The sequence below is a fragment of the Sipha flava genome, unplaced genomic scaffold, assembly GCF_003268045.1.
Source record: "Sipha flava isolate LNK unplaced genomic scaffold, YSA_version1 208_pilon_pilon, whole genome shotgun sequence".
Lineage (NCBI taxonomy): Eukaryota > Metazoa > Arthropoda > Insecta > Hemiptera > Aphididae > Sipha > Sipha flava.
This window is the reverse complement of record NW_020272815.1, coordinates 490,212-515,126: the sequence shown is the minus strand read 5'-3', so window position 1 is coordinate 515,126 and position 24,915 is coordinate 490,212. Positions and strand designations below refer to the sequence as shown.

The 24,915-nt window shown below is 26.5% G+C and overlaps 1 protein-coding gene across 9 annotated transcripts in view; it reads right to left on the bottom strand.

Annotated features, from left to right (window-relative positions):
• The window catches only part of LOC112682659 (protein alan shepard), a 73,585-nt gene that overhangs the window by 6,927 nt on the left and 41,743 nt on the right, over nucleotides 1-24,915 (bottom strand). For 7 of the 9 annotated variants that reach the window (XM_025553328.1, XM_025553333.1, XM_025553334.1 and 4 more), the window contains 4 exons: nucleotides 18,446-18,724; nucleotides 1,700-1,941; nucleotides 625-677; nucleotides 402-526 (listed from right to left, as the gene is read on the bottom strand). In XM_025553328.1, the coding sequence (XP_025409113.1) occupies nucleotides 402-526; nucleotides 625-677; nucleotides 1,700-1,941; nucleotides 18,446-18,724 (699 nt within the window). The remainder of the gene's footprint in view (nucleotides 1-401; nucleotides 527-624; nucleotides 678-1,699; nucleotides 1,942-18,445; nucleotides 18,725-24,915) is intronic. The other 2 variants (XM_025553330.1, XM_025553331.1) reach the window with 1 other exon arrangement.

The following is a 24,915-nucleotide window of genomic DNA, read 5'->3' as shown; positions in this document are numbered from 1 at the left end:
CAATTAAATAAATGAGTTTGATACCTGAATGACGAATTTTTAAGGATTTTCTGTGTGGGTTACTATAAATATACACATCATACATTGAAAGCCACTTAGAGTCCATTACTCCAAACATATATAAAAATATTAAGACGCTCCACAAACTGTCAACATTTTTTAAAATAGCTGAACTATTCACATTGTAAATAAAATAAATTTGCACTTAAAACACACACAGACAGACACGTGCACACAGAGACTCACCCTGTAATAATATAGATACAACATACATACATATACATATTGTTAATAAAACAATAAGATCCTTCACGATGTGAGAGAACGAAAAAACCATTACTATACTGTTTGACAGCGATAGAGAAATAACAGTATTTAATATATTCATGCAACAAACGTACAGTGGCCGCTCTACGTTGAACTGGAATACCCACTTTAGCCATTTGGGCTTGTACACCTTTTGCTTGTAGACCTTTGACTGCAGCATCAGCAAATGAGCCCGATTCAAAATCAACAAATCCGTAACCTACAAAAGAATAATAGTAATTTTCGTATAACCTTATTTAGTGAGTACGGTAATAATATAGTGGGATATAAATAAAAATAATATTATATTATCCATACACTTGTTGGTATTTTTGTCCAATATCGCTTTGGTTGAGACTATGTTTCCGTATCTGTAATGAAAAAAAAAAAAAAAATTGGATTATGAATAAACATCGTTAACGTATATCATAGTAGGTACAGTATAAATACAAAAATATAAACCAAATAATACTGAATCTCGAGTTGTTTCAACACGCAACGGATCTAGTGGGTGAATAAAACATAATGTGTTATTGATTATTGTGTCATCGTATGGTACGATATACGATAATAGTAATAATAAAACGAATAAACAATTATAATTAGTTTAACATACTCGTATAATAAAAAGAGCAAAAAATACAAAGAGAAGCGTAAGTAGGTATATCAAGAGTGAAAATAAATATTCCTATGACAAAAATGATAGTAAATCCGTTTTATTAAATATCCGTCTTACTAATTAATAATATAATCCACGAAGATCATAGACAATTGAATAAGAAATAGTACTCACTTTAAAATATCTTATTAAATCGTGTATTTCATTATAGATATATTTTAAGTTTAACCCAGAAAATTTTAAATAATTTGTTTTTCTTTTGATCGAGAAATTGAGAAACACACGTTTTACACGTACAATTCATTATGTAGATAAGCAATTTGTATAAGTGTATCGTTACAAACATAATAATAATAGTAATAGAAAATATTAACGTACTACGGATCTTGGTGATTTCGATCGGAGAAATCGTTCCCTACATTGCCATGAGTAAGACTTCTTAAGCCTCGTAATAATATGATTCGAAGCCGTATTTTAATAAGTTACCGTCACGGCTGACGACATAAATGAAAGATACAATATGATGCCGTCATCGTAACTCGGCGATCGTTAATAAATTCATGAAAAAAATAGTGCATATACTAAAAACCAATACACCGTCACCTTGAGATATAATATATATATATATATATTGTAGACAAGCTTCAAAACAACGTGAAATGTGCGCAGTTAGTTATATTCATATGGTGTGTTAGGTATTTAAGTAAGTAGGATGTAGTAAGTGTTTAATTGTTCCACTACGTCCGTTTATTAGAAACGATTATTTAAACTCACTGCGAACACATGGTGACCAAGTCTTTGTCCGTTGTATTCTGGTTCAAACCGCGTATGTAAAGATTGGTCTTGGACAACTGCTGAGTCGGCGCGGCCGATTGACATTCCGATGACGGAGAACTTGTGGTCGGTTGGTTAGACGATTGCAATGACGTTCCTCCGTTAGTATTGGAGCTCGAGCTGCTGTTGGTGTTGGCCGGTGATGAAGCCGTTGGTATTCTGTTGTTGCTGTTGTTGGTGTACTGTAAAAACAGAAAAACAATTACGTAGAATTATTACGATCTATACATGAAATAATCATTTGCTTTCACTCTTAATAATCATACGTTTTGATTTAACGATACAAATTGTATTCTTTTTTTTTTTTCATTATATGTACGCGTACCCACGTTATTCCGCCACATATGCCGTTAATCCGGCAAGAAAAAAAATATTCTTTACTATTATTATTGTTGTTGTTACTATTATTTTCATTATCATTTTTTGTCGCTAAAACAAAATTTTTTAACTATAGTTTTATGTATTAATATATATTAAATCGTTTTGATGGGAACTGACAGCGATGTTACGCTACGCATGTTTTATTGAAAAAATTACAACAAAATATATAACGTTGAATTGAGTTTGAAAGGAAATTTATGAAGAAGGCGGCAAAATGAAAATGTATACCAAAGAAACTCTGTAATTTAAAAATTCCTTCAAAAGCAAACAAGCACATCCCTTATTTTTATATTATAGGTAATTATATATATATATATTTTTATTTTATTTTTTTTTTTACGAGTAACAAACTCATCATTTAACTATAGTTGTTTATATTACCGAATAAAAAATATATAAAAGTTGAAAATAAAATACAGCTTTTTTTTACAGCTCCGCCACTATACTGTATAGTAAGTTGTGTTTTATAGTAGCGTAATAGTAATAGTAAGTACTCGTAGTATAAAGTAATAATTTATATTTGGTACACAATTACGGTGATTTTGACTGTTAGTTAATACACCTATATTTTATATCTTATCACGTTTGGACAGCGGTGTACACAATAATTATTATATTGGTTTTATATGTATTTAAATTATTAATTATTAATTTTTTTCTTCTCTTTATCATCATAATAAAAATCGTATTATGGTAGTTAAAATCAACTGACTAGTTAATTATTCGTATACAAAATACAATCCAAGTACGTACTTACAAATATACATACGACGACGATTGCGTTTATCGCACCGACACCAAATATACGTACCTACATACGAAATATATATATCCTTACCCAACAGACTAAAGCGATTAAACGATAAAAAATTTTTAGTATTAAACATTTTCACAGCATGTCCTACTATGATATTTAATGATACATTGATATATTTATATTTATTGAATCATTTATATTTATATATACTTTCGAAAGAAAATATACTTCGGGTGAATGGACTTTAGAAATAATAACAAAAATAGTATAATAATGTATGCGAAAACTAGCTGTGCCTATGTTATAATCGTATTGAATAGATTACAGGAATTTGGCGATTCTGAAACGAGTTGTGGCGTAGCGAATAAATGTCATGGGTTCTCAAAATAGTCACAAAATGGTTTAAATACCTGTTAAAAATCCGGACGAAAAAAATAATAAAAGTCTAAAATAATATTTCGAAAACTGATATATAGTTTAAACATTTTAAAATAAATAAAATGTAATATAATTTAAATTAGATTAACAATAGATTAGGTATGCACAAATACTATAATGGACATATGTTTTAAGTTCATTAAAATACATATACAGTGATAAGTTTGACTGGTAATAATGTTTTCCGAACAATTACATTATTAACATAAATACGAGTACAAAGTTCATTAGACAAAATTGAAATGTATAGACAAAATACAGACGACACACGTCAGAAAAAACTGTGATAAATAACGATAATGATGTAGTAGTACATATTAAAAATCTAATATTATAGATGATATATGTGAAAATAATTAAAATGAGTTTAATAACCGACCACGTATTACTTATATATTACCACATAAAACACAGCTGTATATGTTGCAATTATCTAGGGTAGTTAGACCAAATCGGTTCATGGATTACCATTATTGTTAAAAAAAAAAAAATAAGTATCCTTATAATTGCTATAAATTAGTTACATCGCACATCGAAAACAAGAACTCGTGAAATTATAAAACATCCAAATTGGTACGTTAACCCTGTACAACCGTAAATGGCTACATAACAGTACTACGTCGAACAATTGACGTTAATATGCGAGAATATTGCATAATATATGATTCAACGAGTTTCAAAAAATTATTTTCTTATTATTTGCAGAACCTTAACGTCCCTAACCTTAGTTTATTCAGGAGTTGATCTGATTTGCATACATTTTCAATAAAATAAAAGTCAAACAATGCTCGAAATTTCTTAGCTTTTTGATCTAAAGTGAATAGTATTCAATGATTTACTAACAAAGAAATATAGTAAATAATATGTTTATGAATATGCACTTGCGATGGTTATGAAGAATTAATGAAAACTTTGACTATTCGAAAAACGTAAATTGGACACGTTTCATACATTCACAGTAATGACCTTGATTGGAATTTCGGGACCACTATATAGATATCGTGCATTAACCTGATATTGAGGACAAAATATTATATGGAATGCAATTTTTTCCAATTCATAAATGGAACTTCTCACAATATATAGTGATAATAATAATAATAATAATAATATGGGAAACCAAATATTTTTAACGGTGCATCACGAATGGCATTTGAACGAGTCCACTCTTCCCAACCGCTACCAAACATATTACATACTTGTGTGCACCAAAGTACTCGTATATTCAAGCATTTCTTCTCAGTAAAACTATTGTCCATAAAAGACATTTTTTTTTACATTTTTTTTTTTTTAAATCCTCACTAAGAATATACATATTTCGTTATGAAAACTAACACCAATACTTTTATTAATCAATCACACTTACTTCGTATTCCCATTATCATCACTGCTATATTATATATATTAAAATATTGAAATAGATCTAATGGCCAATATTATGAAGTAGAGTAGAATAGACGATTAATTGGTTTAAATTAATTATACACGTTATCATTACATATTGAATATAATATATAGTTTACACAAATTATTATAATATTGATCAAACTATTTTTTCAAACCTTAGTCCACTCATATTAAATGCCATATGCGGGGAGGGGGAAAAGTTGGTGATTATATGGATGTGTTTTTGATCGACATAATGGTCTAAGGAAAATATTAGTTATTTTAAATAAGAAATAGTAAGAAAATTCAAAGATTATTTTCCATAAAACTAGTTTGTATCGTAAATTAAATTGTTAAAAATACTAGTTAATAAAAATAGATAAAAATAATCAATAACCAATTATTTTATAAGAATATTCAAATTATTAGAATTGAAATTGAAATTTATATCGATATTGATGTGACATAGGTAAATCAAAATGAATACTGTTTGTTAATTAAGAAGGCATATTAGAGGTACCTATACACATATAATATTTAATAAAATATTTAAAAATAAACGAAAAGAAATTTGTATTTTTTTAATGAAATAATGCAATACCTTATGCAAATATCAAAGTACGAGTAGCATAAGTTAAAAAATATTATTTACAATTATATAGATAAGTACAATATTAGTTATAAATAATTGTGACTGATATACTGATTTATTGTAAAATAATTAGTACTAAAAAACTAAACAATAGTTTATATTAAATCAGTATACTACACATTACCAATACTAATTTAGATGAATTGGTCATGGTGTTTATACAACTTAAATCTTTTTTTTAAAATATGAAAAGTAAATATAAAGTGATGGAACAGTACTTAAATTTAACACTTTTAATAAATAAGAAATAGCATAGTAAATCTGTTGATGACGAATCTTAATAACAAAAGATGCTGGAATGTGAGCATGTTACAACAATGACTCACCAACGTCCAATGAATTACAAATACCTAAGACTTTACAAAGAGGCAATGTAAAATTAGTTCCGGACGTAGAGAATAATGATCAAATAAAAAAATGTAATACATTTATTTAGTACATTTATGATATGCATTTGTTTATAAAAAATTAATAATAGAAATAAATTCTGTTACTAACACAAACAATGAAATGTATTACTTATTATATTAATAATTTATTAATTATTTACTTATACTAATTAATTATATATGTTTAAATCAGTTGAGTATTTTGATTAAATGTTTATCCGAGGACAAAGTCATATTCATTCCTTCGACCAAAAAACAAATTTTGAAATATGAAAGGTTACTTAGTAAAGATTAATAAATAACACCATTTACTGTATCAAATAATTTATTTTATAAAATAAAATTCTTAGTTTGAAAATATAATTTTTAGGTAATAATGTTTGGAGCATTTTATTGTCAAATTTCTATGTATATATAGTATATATCTATGTATTGTAGACAATAAAATACAAAATAATTTAACTATAAAAATTATAATATGTATGTTATAACCAGGGTTCGTAAGTTCGTGCCCTGGAAAATCCTAAATAAGCATGCATTTATGCACTTAAAATTGGCAAAATATGCTTTGAAATATGCCTTAAAAAGTTCAAAAATATGTATTTATATGCACTAAATATCAAAAATTATGCACTTAAAAAAAAAATAATTAATAATTTTTGAAATAATATGAATCATCAATTAATTTTTTTATAGCTATATTTTATTTTTTTATGTCTCAATTTAAAAAAATAGAATTTAAATACTATTTAATATTATTCTTGAGCCTTCATTAACTGCGTATTATGTACGTCTTTGTAAGTAATTATTTTAAATCTGAAACTTTTGAAACAAATGTATTCATTAAATGCACGAGTATCAAGAAGATAAGAAAAGATGATAATACAATTTCTATTTTTAATTTTATATATATTTTCCATTTAGATTTTTGATAGATTCTAATAGAATGTTGTATAATATACCCGATAAAATAGAAATATTCATAAATATGCCAAATATACAAAAACATGCCAAATATGCAAAAACATGCAAAATAAGATTTCACATATTTAACCGTGGTACATTGAAATGGATTTCTATGTCATCTAGCCTTAAATACAACTGATTGATATGCAAATGCATGAACTTACGAGCACTGGTTATAACTATACTATAATCAATTACTCTGGTTTAAATTACAATAATATTTGACTAGGTTTTCAAAACTCAATAGAATCAAATCTCCATATATATATATAATTGTAAATAATCGATATAACTACATACGTTTAATAGTCATATTGTTAGTGATATGATTCTTTTAATAGCACAAAATTATTCAAGGTCACATTAAACCACCGTTTGTAAATCGAAAACTATCATGATGATTTTCAGTGAGTGTACTTATATATGATATCACAGAGAGGAATATAACTATCACGAATTCACGGAGATCTTTAATATTGAATTCTCGGGCATATCGAAACATTAGATTGTCGGTGTAATTAGAAATATCCACGAACCCAACGCAACTATCTAAGTAAGCAAATATAGCATAACTACTAGCTCAAAATATTGTGAAAAACCAATTTGTATCACCGCAGACAATTTTACAAAAACTAAAAAAATTTACTAGTGTTTTTTAAGATATTTCTTTATATGGAAATTCGATTATCTAGTACTAAAAAACGGCCAGTACATAGCGGTGATAAAAGCGTATATAAGTAAAATGTATATACATGTATACATAAACTGTCGCCGAAGGCGAAGGATTCCATATAATAATAATAATAATAAAAAAAAAAATAAAAAAATCCTAATGGGACCACAATTTTCTAGCGGACTGGCCAGTGGTGCCGTACCCTCTGATCACGGCGGTCAAAAGTTCCGATAAGGGATAGGGGGTAGTAGAAAAGTAATAGGAAATCAAAATTGAATATGGTTTGTGGGCTGGCCGAGCATGACGAAAAAATCTCTTCCTCGACGTGCATGCGAAAAAAATGTGTTGGAAATACATCGTGTCCACTTTTACCAGAAGGTTCTCGAACGGTGCGAGCCCGGAGGGTCTCACCACGTCACGACGACGACCGAAAACTGCGACGCCCTGTTGCGCGGTTGGCACTCGCGGAGAAGAAGAGTCGTTCACCGAACTCCGTTGACGCCGTTCGAGTTATCGCAGCGATTCGCGTGCGTGTAGGCACAACGCATGACTCGGCCACGTCCTGACGAACACGACGACGGCGACGTTCAATGTCAAGGGCGATCACACGCGTCCGACGACACCACCGTTTCACCGACGCTGCGGCTCTCCCTCTACCATTCCCCCCTCCCAAAACATACACACACACACACACACACACACACACACACACACACACAGTTTACTTTAAACTCAACGTTCGTGCGAATGTGTGCATTTCAGTAAATGGTATATCCGTCTATGACCACCGAACGAGGGCGACAACGTTACACAGCGTACAGACAGGTTTAAATGTAATAAACGGTCAAAACGACATTTTAAGCATAATTTGTTTGTGTCCTACAAAATCGTGTTTTCGTTTAACCATTAGTTTCTCTCGACTATTTGTTATCTTGTCTACGCGTGATTACGGACTCAATATGTAATTTTTCTAATCACACCCATTCCGGGACACATGTTCGCTTCAACGCAACCGTAACTCGGAGGCCTAGCCATTTATTTTTTATCTACATCATGCCCTATTTGACACCCCGACTGCTTCCCTCGTCCCCATTCATTTAATCGTCGAATATTACTAGCTTAGCATTACAACTGGTTTAGTTTAGTTTATAATATCTATATAGATATATAAATATATTTACGAGGACACAAAATCAATTTTACTAAGGTTACTTACTACGGATAACGATTATGATAAAATATTATAAATAATGAAAATTAATACAAATCGCAATACGTCCCATTACCAATATAAAGTGGTACTGTAATAGTACCACTGATTGTTATATAATCATGACATTTGTTCAAAGAAATATATTACCCACAAGGCCGCACCTTGAAGAATGTCGTGGATCATAATGCATTTTATGTTCATTAGAAAAATGTAAGTTAATAAAAAAAAATAGTCAATGTGCGTTTTTAATTAATACACGAGTAATAGTAAGATAGAAATGTTTAAACAGAAAATAGGTAAATTCAATTCAACAGTTTTTAATAAAAACAATCTTAATATATTATATATATATTATATATACATTGATATATATATATATATATATCAATATAAATAAGCTTCCAAAACGATGTTGGTATGATAATTGATGGGCGATGATCCTACGGAAAGATAAAATTATCTGAACTGAAGAATAATTAAATAGCAAATGCAAGGAAAAAATACCGATAAGTATACTTGTAAAAAACATAAACGACACAAAATATGTTTCATCCGAAACAATTATTAGTGTTTATGAGTATCTCACTATTTCATGTAGCTACAATAAGGTCCAGTGAAAATGGATTTTGGTCAACAAAATTCTTAAGAGTTCTTGAACCGAGGTTATCGCCTTAAATTTGAATTTCAAAATATATGGTAACGAATATTTTTAATATAAATATAAATAAAGAATTAATAAATACATAACTGATAGATGTTTGAACTCAAACTTATCATAAATACTGCGGGAAATGACCAATATTGTTGGTGACATTTTTCAGTAAATGTCCAAAATATTAAGTGTACTTGAAACAATGTAATTATTATTTTCAAAAATTGTATTTGTAAAAACTAAAAAGTATTTTTTTTTAATAGGCCCTTTCCTGTACGTCTCTCTATGTCTTAAGCAATTAACAGCATTATTAAAATTAAAAAATATTGCTTAATTATTAAACATACATATTTAAATAATATCAGTAGGGTCCATATTAAATGTATTTTTTCTATTTATTCATTCTTATTATTTCTAATTGATTTGAATATAAAATGTTTTCAAATAAAGAATCTAGGTACCTAAATTATAGAATAATTATACAGATATTTTTAAAATTTATATATTTATAAATGCCAAATATTAAGACTGTTTTTCTCAATCTGCTATTAATATTTTAAATTTCGATTAAAATTGTGATTACTCGTATAGGTCAAATAAATTTAAAATTATAATCATTATAATGACTCAAATAATAATTAACAAAATAATAGATAGTAAGATATACATTATAACTTTTAAAATGTATGTAGTTATAGTCTAACACACTTATAAATAATTATATAATATTCCTAATCATTTTTATAAATTAACTAGATAAACGATATATTGATAATATTGCTTGATATTTCTATCATACTTAATGAAAACAAAAAAATATAGTAGTTAATATAATAATAAAAATAACAATAAAGAATTTATATTAATAATCTACATTTAATTTTAGCTTTAAGATTATTTTTCTATTTTAGTGCATTTATATATTTTTATAGTATTTAATTTATTTTATTAATATTTATAAGTACCTAATTAACCACTTTTATAATTCATCATGATCTTACATTTATTATTTCTGTGCATTTATAATTTTTATCAAAACCTGTATCGTTACTTACTTTATTTTCATAAAGTAAGTAAAAAGAAATATGCCCATTAATATAAACAAATAAATTAATTTGAAAGAAAAATATGAAATTAAGACATATACATTTTAAGAAAATATATCGGCCCATTAAATTATATAAAAGTTACAACTAGACATATTTATTGATAAATACACTAAAATATAGTACACTATACCTATACTTTTTAACAACACGAAATTATAAATATATTGATTAAGCCGTAAAACTAAGGCGGAAGAACATATGACGATGGGAAATTGTTATGCAGATATCGACTATAGTCGTATACGACTGCAATGTATATTTTAATCTACACATGCACCATAAATTAGTACATATTTCATATTTGCAATTCAGTTTACATAAGATGTTTTTAATTAGTTTACTATTTAGTTAAACTAATATAAAGCAGCATTTCAATATAATTCAAAGATATTGGCCAATAAGCAATAGCAATGGATACTTAGGTCGAATATTTGTTTAGATATAGTTTCTAGCTATCCAAAGGTCTAGCATGTGTAATAATTTCACATTATGAAATTTGAATTTAGTGAATAAACTGCAATAATTATAAAAATAAACAAGCAATAAATACTTGTAAAATAAAACAACAACACAAGTATAAAGCTCTAAATTTAAGATTTCACCTTCTTAGACTTTTATTTCGCTTAAGAATTTCCTTGCAAACTAAAAGAACAATATACATGGTTCTTCTACAAACTATGAAGTAATATAGTAGTACTCAACTTTGAGACTCAGCCAAACCACTCAACACTAAAACAATACATTCCAGACTATATGCTTTCGTTTAATATCAGAAGTTCCCTGGTAGATCACAAACGACTCACTATACAAAGACATTTGCATTCTAACAAAAAAATTTAATATTTATTTAATTTACATTCACCTACAAAAATCATATAAACGATATACTCACTTGAATCCTATTATCATTCATCTTTCAATCAAAAAAATTTCAGGTAACCCACCCAAGCGCCTTAAAAATAAGTGATGTAGGGACCTAATCTTTCCTTAAAAACTATCCACTGGGTTAGGCCAATGGATAAATTCCCGTCATTCGAAAACTATTAAAGTTATACTTATTGTACAATATGTTAATTCAGATTGAAAAAAATGGTAGTTCAATAAAAAAAACAACACTTAAACATATACAAGTACAACAGACACAATAGGAAAAATAATGTTAAATAAAAGTTCTTAATAATAACCGATCTAACATTTGCGAACAAAAAGTTATCTGGTGATAATTTTATAAAGTTTTGGCGTCGAAAAATATTAAATGTTTGGTCGTATAGCAGTACAAAACATGGTTTTACACGAAATGCATAACAAATTAAAATATAATTTTCCAACTATTTATATAGAATAAAGTCACAAATGTAACACCGTGGTTGCAAGAAAATCAGGTATACCCTTTCTCAACAATATTATTCTACATAAAGTGAATAACGGATCTAAGGTAAGTATTGAATTGCATCATATTGCATATCAATGACTTCATACATAAATATTAAATATTGATATACTTTTCAAGTTAATTGTTGATCTTATACTTGAATCGAACTAAGAATCACTAAAAGTTATCAATAGTAAAAAATGTTCGTTAAATGTATTTAAATTAAAATTCTAAATTATATTTGATCTATTTACTATTTAATATTAATATATTTTAAAATAAAATAAATTTTAATTAAAATAATAAATTACATTAATTCATAAACTATTAATTTTATTAGTAATATATATTACTTAGATTAAAATTAAAAAGCCTGAATAAAACTATTTTTAATCTTATATAATAATCTATCTATATCTATCTATAATAATCTATCTATATCTTATAATATGTTCAAAGATCCCAAATTGGAATTTTTATTGAATGTGTCATACTTATACAAGTATATCATTAAACATTTGACAAGAGTATTTAAATAAAACTAAATTACAGGGATAGTTTTTTATTGATTTGGAAATTGTAAGTATCATCTAAAATGATTTCTTAAACTGATAAATAAGTTACTATCAAAACTAATGTTTAATTATTATCATAGGTGTGTTATTAGTTTTTGGATTTTTATAAAAAAACGTAATAATTTTTATATTTTAATAAAAAATTGTAATTAGAGCAAAGAAAAATATATATAAATATAATATGCTAAATGTTACCTATTTAATAAATTAGATAATGTTATTGTAAAATAATAAAGCAATTAATCAGGAAAAGTTTCATATATTCTATAAATTAGACATAACAAATTATTTAAGGTATCAATAACAAGTTTAAAATTAGCTAAAATGTACTCAGTACGTAAGTCATTGGTGACCATGAAACTATATACACCCTGTATAATGATATTGTTTGGAGGTGCCAAAATCGTATATTATCACGAAGAGTGCAGTTATTGAGGGCCATGTGTGTACAGAAAAAAGAGAGGGCGTTTGTCTATTTTTATTGCAAATTTTCATGGATAACAGCCAAAACCCATTTATGTTTTTATTCGATGCCGAAATCGTAGGAAAACTTAAGTTATATTGATAAATAATAACTACTGAATACTACTCATAACAACTGAAAGCGCATAAATTAACATTAATTGCATTTTAGTGGATACATAATTTATTAGATCTAACTTAAAACCTGAATCAAATCACATAGTAAAATGTTTATCAAAGAGATATTAAAATTAATAATTGATGTGTTGGAAATTAAGGTTCTGTAAATATATTGAAAATGATCATAGATTCTATATAAATAATAACATATAGGTTATAGAATTTGTTGGTAGTTTGAAAAAAAACATTAGAATTTAGTAGTATATTTCACAATTTAATGATCTTAATGATTTAAATTTTGAAAAACGAGTCAACACACTTAAATGCTTTTTTTTAGAGCAATTTACTTTTATTTTACATATTTTAAAATTATAATGTCAATAAATGTATTGATTGCAAATTTTTTTTTTAATCGTTCTAAAAAAATGTAATTTATTGAAAATAATAATAATTTATGTAATTAAAATTATCAGAATTCTAATAGAAAAATTTTATAAAAATTAAATGTTAAAATTTTACGAGCAATGACATAATTTTTATATAATATAACTAATATAACCAATTATTTTACGTTGGCTTGAAATCCTAACCTCTTAAATTAATTTTCTTACTATACAAAAATAAATTAAATATCTTTAACGTATTGTTTAATTTTTTAAAGCCTTTAAAATAAAAAAAAATTAACTATAAAAACCTAACCTACTACAATCATATTTTTATCTTTGTTTTTAAATATTAAATAACAGATAACAAACTGAACTGAATGAACAATGGTTTGTCTAAAGATCAATATTCTATGAATATACAAATCATATACTATAAAAATAATGTGCTTATCAAATTTATTAATGTACATATAAGAGTACACTTCATTAAATATATTAATTAAATGCATTTTATTGATCATAAATACTTTATTTTACTCAATACTTACTACAGTAGGTGTAAAAACGATTATAATAATCGACGCTAACAAGAAAAAAAAACTGTAAAATAAACTAGCGTCTAAATTCACTCATAAATTAAATATCAGCTATTACAAACAAGTTAATGTTACATATAGTAAGTTATTAAATTATCGCTATAATAATCACAAATTAAATTCATTAGTTTAAATAACGGGTCTTAATCCATCACAGTTTATGCTAAATTAAACAATGAAATAACAAACTATAATGGTAATATCCCGCTTTATAAAACTACGTATATTATCGTATGATTAAGAAAATTCAATTTTTTTTTCATTATACAGTGCGATTAGCATATTTATGGGGTTTCGTGTATGTAAAACCATAATTACATACAAACAAGTAACTTATATTATGGGTTACATTAATTAAAACAGGAGGCTGAATATCGCACTAACGATTTTAATTTCTGTTAGATGGATAAATTAGATTAGGTAAACCTTTATAGATTTACTTTTATTGTTACCACAATATTCTCGTTTAACAGTTTAAAAATTAAATTTAGCTCAGAAAAGTTAAAATAAAGAAAATAATTAAACATAATAATATTTGTTTTGCTATTTATTTTAAATAACAATTCAATAAATATAATCATATTTTCGTTATTTTTAATTTTTTAAACAAAAAAAAAAAAAATCTTATCTAAAAATAATAATAAATATTGCATAGATAAAATAATAATAAAAAAACTGACAGTAAATGGATGCCATCTAAATTGAAACATATAAATAAAACGTCAACCATCATAAAGATGGGGAGTTATTATGATACAATTTTTGCATATGAATAGTATATTTTATTTTGTTAACTTGAATATTATTTTATTTAAATATATTATACATTTATTTGATCAAATATTCTTATGTCATCGTATTCATACAGTTTTTCAGTTACGGACTAGGGTTGAAAAAATAAGATCAGGACACATGGTTACGTATTGTATATTAAGAGACGGTTATAACTTGAAATCATAAATAGGAGGATAATTTTTTTACTTACACCCATATCGTACAATACACAGTAAGGCACAAAGAAGACTTATACATGACAAATTAGAAAAAAATCGGACTCATCTTTCTCTTTCTCTTTCTGTGCCACACTAGTCAAAAAACATAATTCGATACCCCATATGAACATTTTATATTGGGTAAGTGGATGATCATATTTATATATGAAACGTTATCCGTAACACACACACATACATATATATTACGTATATTCTATGCAAGTAAACGAAACGCTTCCTTCTGCAATTGGATTTCATCAATAAATGGCCCTACTGCAATATCTTGAACATATCTCGGGAAGCAAATGTATATTTACGAGTATGTAATGAAATAGTTCACCTCTAATGTACAGGACGCTGTAGAGATAATAACATCCAAATCACAATAATCATAATAATTTATTATGAAAAATAAAAAGCGTTATATCATATGTTCAAGCTAGGAAGTTTTTATAGATAAATTTATCAATAATTTTGCATAGATGTTTGCCAATAATTGAGCTTCCGATAAAATTTCGAAACAGAAAATAACGTTATTCGACAATTTGAACCACTAGAAACGAGATCATTAGGGTTAAACCAGAAATTATATTTTTACTTGCATAAACTTATAAAAATATGAAAATATGTAAGGTAAGGTATATGTAAGATAAATGTTTACATATGTAAATTCTTGTACGAAAAAAAATAATGTACCGATACGTAAGTCCCTACACGAACAAAAGTACATATTTCATGGCTGAAAAACTACATAATAATAAAATAAACAAACTTTACAATTACTTAGTGATAAATTATACAGAGGAAAATAGTACTTTGCTCTCTTACATTTAGGCTAGTGCTACTTCTTGTAAAAAATTTACTACAAATGATTGTGAAAGTTTTCACTTCGAATTCAATTCAAATGTTTATCATCATCATCTTAATACATTCAAAATAATAGAAGTCTTAAAAATGTTTTGACCAAATATATTTATTAAAATAAGAACGTCAGATACCAATAAACCTCAAAAAATAAACAAAACAAACAAAATTTTATAAACAATAAAATATTTAAATACAACTTCAAATAAATAACACCATATGATTATGTTAAAAGTTTGAGTTTTCGTAGGTAATAAGCACAACAAATAAAATAAAACACGACAAAAAATTGAATTTATATTATTATTGTTATTATTATTACCATTATAATTATATATATATTATTATATTAAATACGTATAGTATTTGGATAACTATACATTATTATATATGGACAAGATTCAATTAAAAATCGGATCAAATTTTTCTATAAAACATAAAAGAAACAAATTTTAATCATACTAATTACGTTATCAATCGTAAGTTTGAAAAAAATATTATAAAAAACAAATTAATTAAATAACAATATAAATATTATTATTTTTATTATGTTTTAAACTAAAACCGTTTTGCCTTAATTCAATAAAATATATAGGATAATTAAAAAGATATAACTTGAAAATATAAAATTTTAATGTATTAATTTTAAAAATATTATAAGTATAGAATAAAATTTAAGATTTACACTCTAACAGTGTTTAAAGTATGTATGAAAATAATTAGAATCAAAAGTAAGCAAATACAAATTTGTAAATAATTTATTTTGTTATCTTAATACAAGTCCATACACAATTCAAATTGAAGTAGGTATTGATAATGATATTGATATTATGTAAAAATCATATATCATTTATGTACCAAGATATGGTAAATTAAATAATGATATTAATTAATTTCTTGTTGATTTTCATGCTGAGGAATGTATGTTATATATTTTATCCTAAAATTATCAAGGGTGAAAAGGCGAGAGTCGAATATTCTAGTACGAGATTGTTAACCAGTTTAATTGATTGTGAAGGTTAGAAAAATTAGTCTTGAAAGTTAAAAACACATTTCTATTGCTAATTTGTAAATAATAATTACATTTTTACATCCATATTGTATTATTATTTTAAATTTGAGAAAATATTACCTTTAAAATAATAATGTAATTAAAATATGAATAATTGAATTGACTAACCAAATATTATATATTAAAATATATAAAATTATAAGTGTATTGTGATACGAAATCACAAATAAAAGTAAAGAAAATGGGTGGTCGATGTAAATAGACGGAAAAGGATAGGACAATTTTAAAATCAGTTAACCTTGATTAATATAATTAATTTAAAATAGAAAAATGCAGTTTAAGTTTAAACCATAGTTGCATTTTTAAATAAAAGTTACAATGAACCTATGTTTGATATAATGACATCACCGATTTGAAAAGAACAAAAAGCTCAAGGCCAAATTTTTAAACAAAGGCTTTGGCTGAGAGCCATTTTAAATTCATGTCACGGTTGATATTATTCAGAGTAATTTTGGTAGTTAAAATAAAAAATATGCACATTAGTCACAATCACAACCCTACAATTGATGACTTTCTGGTGAGAATAATATTAATTGTTTATTTCGATAGGTAACTAAAATAAGAACTATAATTTATGTCAGAGATAGTATAGTATAGTATAAATGGATCTGATTACTTGGAACAGAAAGCAAATCGGGCAGCAAAATAAAAACTTATGCTTACATGAGATAAAAAAAATTTATCATATAATTAATATTGTAAAACTTAAGAGACATACACGACTTTATATAATATATAACTATTTATTGATTTTGACACTGCGATGTTTTATGGTGGAATAAATTATTCAAATGGATATACAAAATATTTTATACACATATTGGATGTGCAGTTCGTTTTAACTGGGTGATTTCTGATATTCATAAACGGGAATAGTTTTATGGAATAGCTTTTTCATCACAATTTCAATCATATTTTGAATAAGTTTGAACATAAATACAGTCAAACAGAATATGCGATTCGTTTTTTCGAGAAATGATCGTCTATGAACAAAGTTATGTATATTAATTTCCATATAGCATATTATATTTTTTTTTTATGTAACAGGCATGAATACGATTCACTAAACTCGTGATCATTTATTATTTATCTTATCGTGGTACTTTAGTACACATATTAATGAAAAAGAAAAATTCCACTACTAGTATAATAATCTTATTATGCACCTTGCACAAACGGGAAAACATATTAAAAATGGATTATATTTGTGATTAGTAACATACTTCAATAATTCACATGCGAATTATAGGGCTAAATAAAAAAATAAATAAATGTTTTCGATTAAATATATTTGCCAACATAATTTAAATTAAAGACTCATAAGTAGGAATGTGGGTACATAAAATCCTACCTGTACATAATTAAATTCAAAATTCAATGATATAAAAAAATGTTATGTCTCATTCCAATAACCAAAAGTTTGTATGAATGAACTATAACATACTTAAAATAAAATATATGTAAGAAAAGGGTAATTAGAAAATGTTTTCAAAGTTTAAAGTATTCGAATAAAATGCATTTATTCAATTTGGTGTTTAGTTTAGCAATTGCACGATAATACAGTTTAACCTCGAAAACTAAAATTTGCTGATTATGAAAAAATGAGCAATCAAAAATATAACAAAACTTACGGTAGTTGGATTGGGATTGTAAGATGTGTATGGTGACATGGTGGTTTGTGTCACGGGACCGGTTCCGTAACGGTACTGCTGTGTTGGTAAGGGCGCTGAGTTCCAACCAGTTGTTGCTCTGTGATGATACTGTGTAGGGGCGCCACTAGCATAATTGCCGGTCATACCGGGGGGGCCACTGTGATGACCTGGAACCGTGCCTGATTTGCCACCAAAATTCGTGTTGTTCAACACTTGGTTACCACCGGTAGTATTGTAACCACTGGCCAACTGCGTACGCTAAACAACAAACGCAAACATTATTATAATTTCAAATTTATTTTTGTAAGTTTTTGCAAACTAATATTTCCATGCATTATATTTGATATTTTAAGTTCTGAATATCATATAAATAATCATGTATAAATGTGATCGAATATTGCTTTCGTGATAAAACATATATATTTAACGCACAAGCACACACTATACTGCTTCCGGTCTGATCAAGGTCGATGACACTAGTATACGTGCATTTTGCGGATGTACTCCCACACCATCCCTTCGTCTACACAATTTAAACGAGCAAGATATCTTTTATAAGTTATAAATATCAAACAATGACTATAATATTGGCACATTGACTTTTTTTTTTTTTTATATATATATATATATATAAATATAACCTAATTAATGAATATTTACACCCATTTCACGGAAATAGTAATTTCTAATAAAATTAAAAAGCCACTACAGTCGACAATAACAAATTAGTAAATACTATGAGATTCATAACATCATAAATCTTTACTATAAAAATGTAGTTGTATTTTTATCAGAACTAGTACGATAAAATAACTATAAATATTTAATAATAGAATTTTAAATTAAAATATTAATAATATCTATATGTTTTTCTCGTAAACAAATAAGTTAATAAGTAAAACAACCAGTACCAATTAGTGTACTTTTACACGCATACTACTATTGAATAGTACTTCACTATAATTTTTCTATATATTTTCACATAATCTCAAATTAATTATCAGACTGGCAAGAATTATGATCTGTACCTAAACGACGGAGTTTATCGAAAAACAAATGAGTCATTTATTTTACATTTACAAGTTGTACATATTATCCAACAACTTCAGAAATATTTTTGACTATTACATTATTTAACATTAAATAAGTAATATATTTAGACAGTTAGACTATAATAATTATAACAATTAATGTAATACACATTTTTAAACTGATTACAAATGTAATTATTCACTCAAGTGAATTTTAAGAAAAAGGACAACACATTATCTCATAATAATATAAATATAGTCAAATCATATTTTATTTTAGACTTTAAGTGAAGCAAGGAATACATCGATTTTACAATAATTTTGTTATTTTTTGACTTTAAAATGTATAGGTACGTTAGAAATATATATTATAAGCACTGTCAATATTCTCTCGAAAATATGATGAAACAAATGAAATATACTCACTACATTTTTCCTTTTTTTTCTTACACAGAATTTGCAAGGGTTTTACGCAAAAGAAAAATAGAATCGTGTTTTTTAATTGTATGACTCAATGTAAAAAGCTCAAAGCAAAATGTAGGATATGCAATGTCAGATCATTAAAACAAAAACGAATATTGTGACATTTTTAAATATTGTACATGAACTTGTAATGATATATACTTATTTTTTGATACATTTTTATTAATAATATATGGTAAAATACAGCTATATGCAATGTTAGCATATTTAGGTCATTAGAGAGACGTCATAAAAATGTCACCAAATATGTGCGAAGCTTGCATTTAAATATAATCAAAAATACGTGACCTATTTTAATTATTATATTGTGTTCTTGCTAAACTTAACATTTACCTGACAACATAGTATTATATTTATTATTTATTATGTAGAAATTTATTTTTTATGAAATTCATAAGATTTAAAATAATTCGATTACCGATCATATACTCGTTTATGTGTTAGGTATATCTTCTATTTGTTTATTGTAAAGATCTTTTGTAATCGTATTTTTTTTTTTTTTTAAAAAAAAATTGTGTTAAATTATATTATTGTACAATAATATTACCATTTTATATGATAAAACAAATTTATTTGTTCAAAATTGACATAATATACACGAAGCATGGTGTTTTTAAAACTTATCAGCCGGATGGGACGTCGACAGGAAATAAACAAACGCCTCTCACCTTCATTCTGTGAGTAACCAGTCAACGACATCAACAAGCGCTATTACTAACAAAAGTTTCATTAGATAACATTATATTCGTTTTGAAGGAAATTCGTGACAATATCCTTTAAAATTTTACAATTCACAAAATTAGTTACCATAACTTATTTAAAGCAATTTCAATTTGACTAAGTTTCACTCTACAAAAAAGCGGTATGAATGAATTTTTAAACGAAGTGTAGTCTGAAATAGGAACTCCATTTATGTTGATAAAAACTATGTCGGTGTATGTAGTCAACAAAATTAGATAATGTGAAGAAATATAATTGAATATTGGAATACGATATGCGAAAAGCTACGTTATCAACAAAGAAAAATTCATGACAATTATGACACATTCACGGATATCACTGACATTTTTGTGTCGGATCCAGCCCTGTCACCCCACATTTATCAACAAGTTATATAAACCCAAGGAATCGAAAAACTACTACTTTCTCATATATGCATTATTTATCTTTATACTAAATGTTATAATAATGAATTGTCTATCGGTCAATAAAAGTCAACATTTAAATTAGAACAAAAAATTATATGAATTTAAAAAAATACTGTTAAAAATGTATATTTAAATGTGTAATAAACTAATAGTGCATTACACCCTAAGTAAATATTTTTGATATTGAGTTAATTTCTTAAATTTAAAAATGAAAGATTATGATAGTAACTAATATTATATACTTATGAAAAATAATCTTAGAATGTTCATTTTATTATTTTTTTTTCAATTTTATAACCCACTGAAATTTATTTTCAATTATCACATTTTATGCACATAATAATTAACAAATTGTAGTTCCAATACATCTACGTTATATGTTTGAACAACTGCGTTTTTTAAAAATTAGCATACACACCAACGAAAGTGTATAGTAAGCATACTGACATTTTTCACAAAGCTTTGGTATTAAAAATAGTACAAATTAATTTCCTCTCCGCGTTAACAATTAAATCCATCAATTTTAACGAGAAATGAAAATAACAAAGTTAAACACCTATATATTTTACACGTTGTAAAATATATAAAATAGTATGCTATAACACCGTAAAGCAATTTATTTTTAATTTAACTTGGTGGTCTCGGGGTAACTGATGAACTAATAACGACACAGCAAAACTGTACAAGCAGCATAATTAAATTACAAACTGGAAAAAACTAATAAGTAAATTTGAACCAAAGACGAATAAAAGAAACCGATGATAATCTAATCCGCCTTTTTATTTTTTATCTACTTTCAGAACACATTTCACTAAAACGACGAACCCGGATAGAATGTTATCGAGCCGAGAAAGAATAAGTTTAACCGGATACACATGGTTCCGGACTATGGATAAACGGTTATACAATTATATGGTATGTATGAACCCCAAATATCACACACTTTCATAGATATAGTAATACACAAAATGTCTAATAATGATTGTAATAATAAATGTACATACATTTCACATTCTAATGTGTAGTACGTATAATAACAATGACTCACGGTTGTTAATAGTTAAATCATCAATACCTATACGGAATAAATTTAGAACATCGAAGTACATAAAAATTAATAATATCTTATCGATGTATAATGTTTTATTAATTGTTCTCAATATTTACTAGTCTTGACCGGAACAGTTTTGACAGGCGATCACGAATTATTTTCTAAATATCAAATAAAAGAAAAAGACAATAAAATAACGGGAACAATAAATCGAAAAATAATTGAAAGTAAAACGAGTATGACTAACGATGGAATATACTTTGTATATAATTCACGTACTAGTCATTATAAAATCGTATTATTACCATAAATTAGGATAAAAATTCAATAACAATATTAAAAAATACTTGTGTAAATAACTTGTGCTGTATAGAAACCACCTTCGTAATAATAATTATATTATAATAAAAAAAAAACTCACCAAAGCAGTTCGTCACGTAACCGTCGGAAAAATATATATAACAGAACGATGACAGTGACGAAAAATAATAAATAAAAATAACGATCATCAAAATGCGATCGCTCTTGTCAGCGGAAATTCACTGAAGGAATCACAATAAGGATTAAAAGGGATCCACTAATTCCATATTATCTGGTAGTCAAGAGATTATAGTAAAATGTTACAATACATTTTTTACATGTTATGTATAGTAATAACTTGTCATTATTATTATTAGATAAGAAAGAAATCAACGAGGGTGTAGTACGGACAAGGGCCCGTCGTCGCCTGATGTAAACCATCACTTTTTAACGAGTCTCATATACATGCCACAGACAGTATAACATATATACGCTATTATGCTGAATTTTAACATTATATTGTATTTCAAAATTATACACACATTATATTTTAAAGATAAAAATGTAGTTAGCAAGTGATATCAAACATTAGTGTTCTGTCACCGCAGCAGATAGATTTAGAATGGCTTAAACATTTAAATATCATATAAACTCGTAATTATAAACATTATTATTTTAATGTATACGTAATTTGAAGACTCACTATTGTTTATTAGTAAACCCTATTTTATGTGTATTAAAAATAGAATATAATTACTCAATAATGACAAAATATAATTGTAATAAATAATATTTGTGTATTTTTTCAATTTATACCAAAAACGACGCCACGATAGATACTCAACGACATAACATTACGATATTGATAAAATCAAAAATATGAATTAATAAAAACGTTTTAATATTTTTTATTATAAACTATACTTTTTAGAAAAAATAAATATTTAAAGATATACTTATGCAAAATATACATATCACAAAAACAGTTAAAGCCATTTAAAAACTACACATTTTAAAGAAAACGGCAGTATAGTATCACGCTATGTTACTATGTCAAGTCTACAGTAATTATTTTTTAAGTTATGAAAAAAAAATTGATTTTGTCGAAAATTGGTATCCTGCATAAATGTTATCGTTTTTATTGTAAGTTTTCATTCATTTTTCCCAATTAATTGGAAAACTGTTAATATGTTCAAAATATGACCTCCCAACCAGACAAAACATTTCATCAGAAATCATCCTTCCTTTTGAAGATCATTAGATTGTAATTTTGATGACAGACGAAAAAAAGCACATCATGATATAACTAATACATTCCTTGCGCTTTACTCAGAACCTAAAATAACCTAAAACTAACCTACCTTTAATATAGGCGAAAACAAAAACTCTCAAAATACAATAACGTTTACAATCGGTTTTAAAGAAAATATAGCTTACAATAATACGTTGAGATATTTTATCAACAAACAAATTTTAAAAAGAACAAGTCAATTTAGTATATGTATAAATTAAGTAAAATCATTTTTTCTCTATTTAAAACGCAATAACGTGTATTGATTTAAGAATTTAATTTAAAAGCTACACACGAGCGGAGCCGGGTAATTCAGCTAGTATTATATAAAATTACATACATAAACACAGCGATAAAAACAAAAATTCATCTGACAGATAGTATACACAATGCTTATAAGTACTTTCTAACAAAATATTCAAAAATATTCTTCGAGGGACATAAAGATTTCATAACAATTGTTTCAAATACAAAATCTTACGCACACACGAGAACTGTTATTTAAAAATTTTAGTTAACATATTACAAGTATCCTTACACAATATTTTATCACTGACCTAAGCTTTAAAAGCGAAAAACATTGGTCAAATATACACAGAAAGACTCGTATGAATTGTCTACGATACGGAGATTATCGTTCAAGGCGATTAACAACATATTTGAACGATCTTATCACCTTAATAATCTCATAATCATCATATCTCATTATCTTAAACGCTATGTACAATACGCCAACACGCACTGCGCGAACATTTGTATCGTAAAAAATCACTACGGCGAGATACACAACACACTATGTTTTCAGGGTGCCCATTGCATTAAAAAAAAAAAAAATTTAAAAAAAATATAAAACCAGAAACAGACGTGAAGTATGCGGAAACGTAATACGCTCGAGGCACAAACACCCGTGTACTTGCGTGCGCGTATAAAAATATCTACTCGTATAAATATAATAAAGAGTCGTACGCGATCGTGTGTTGAAATTCGAACTGACGGGGGAAGCGGAGGGAACCGTGCGCGCCGTGGCGAGTTGGCAGCCAAGAAAACGCGCGTTGGAGACCTTGCAACCGCGCGTGCATACGAAACGCATCGGTTGCGCGTTGCGACGGCGACCTTGCAACACGGCAAATGTAGGTAACAACGCA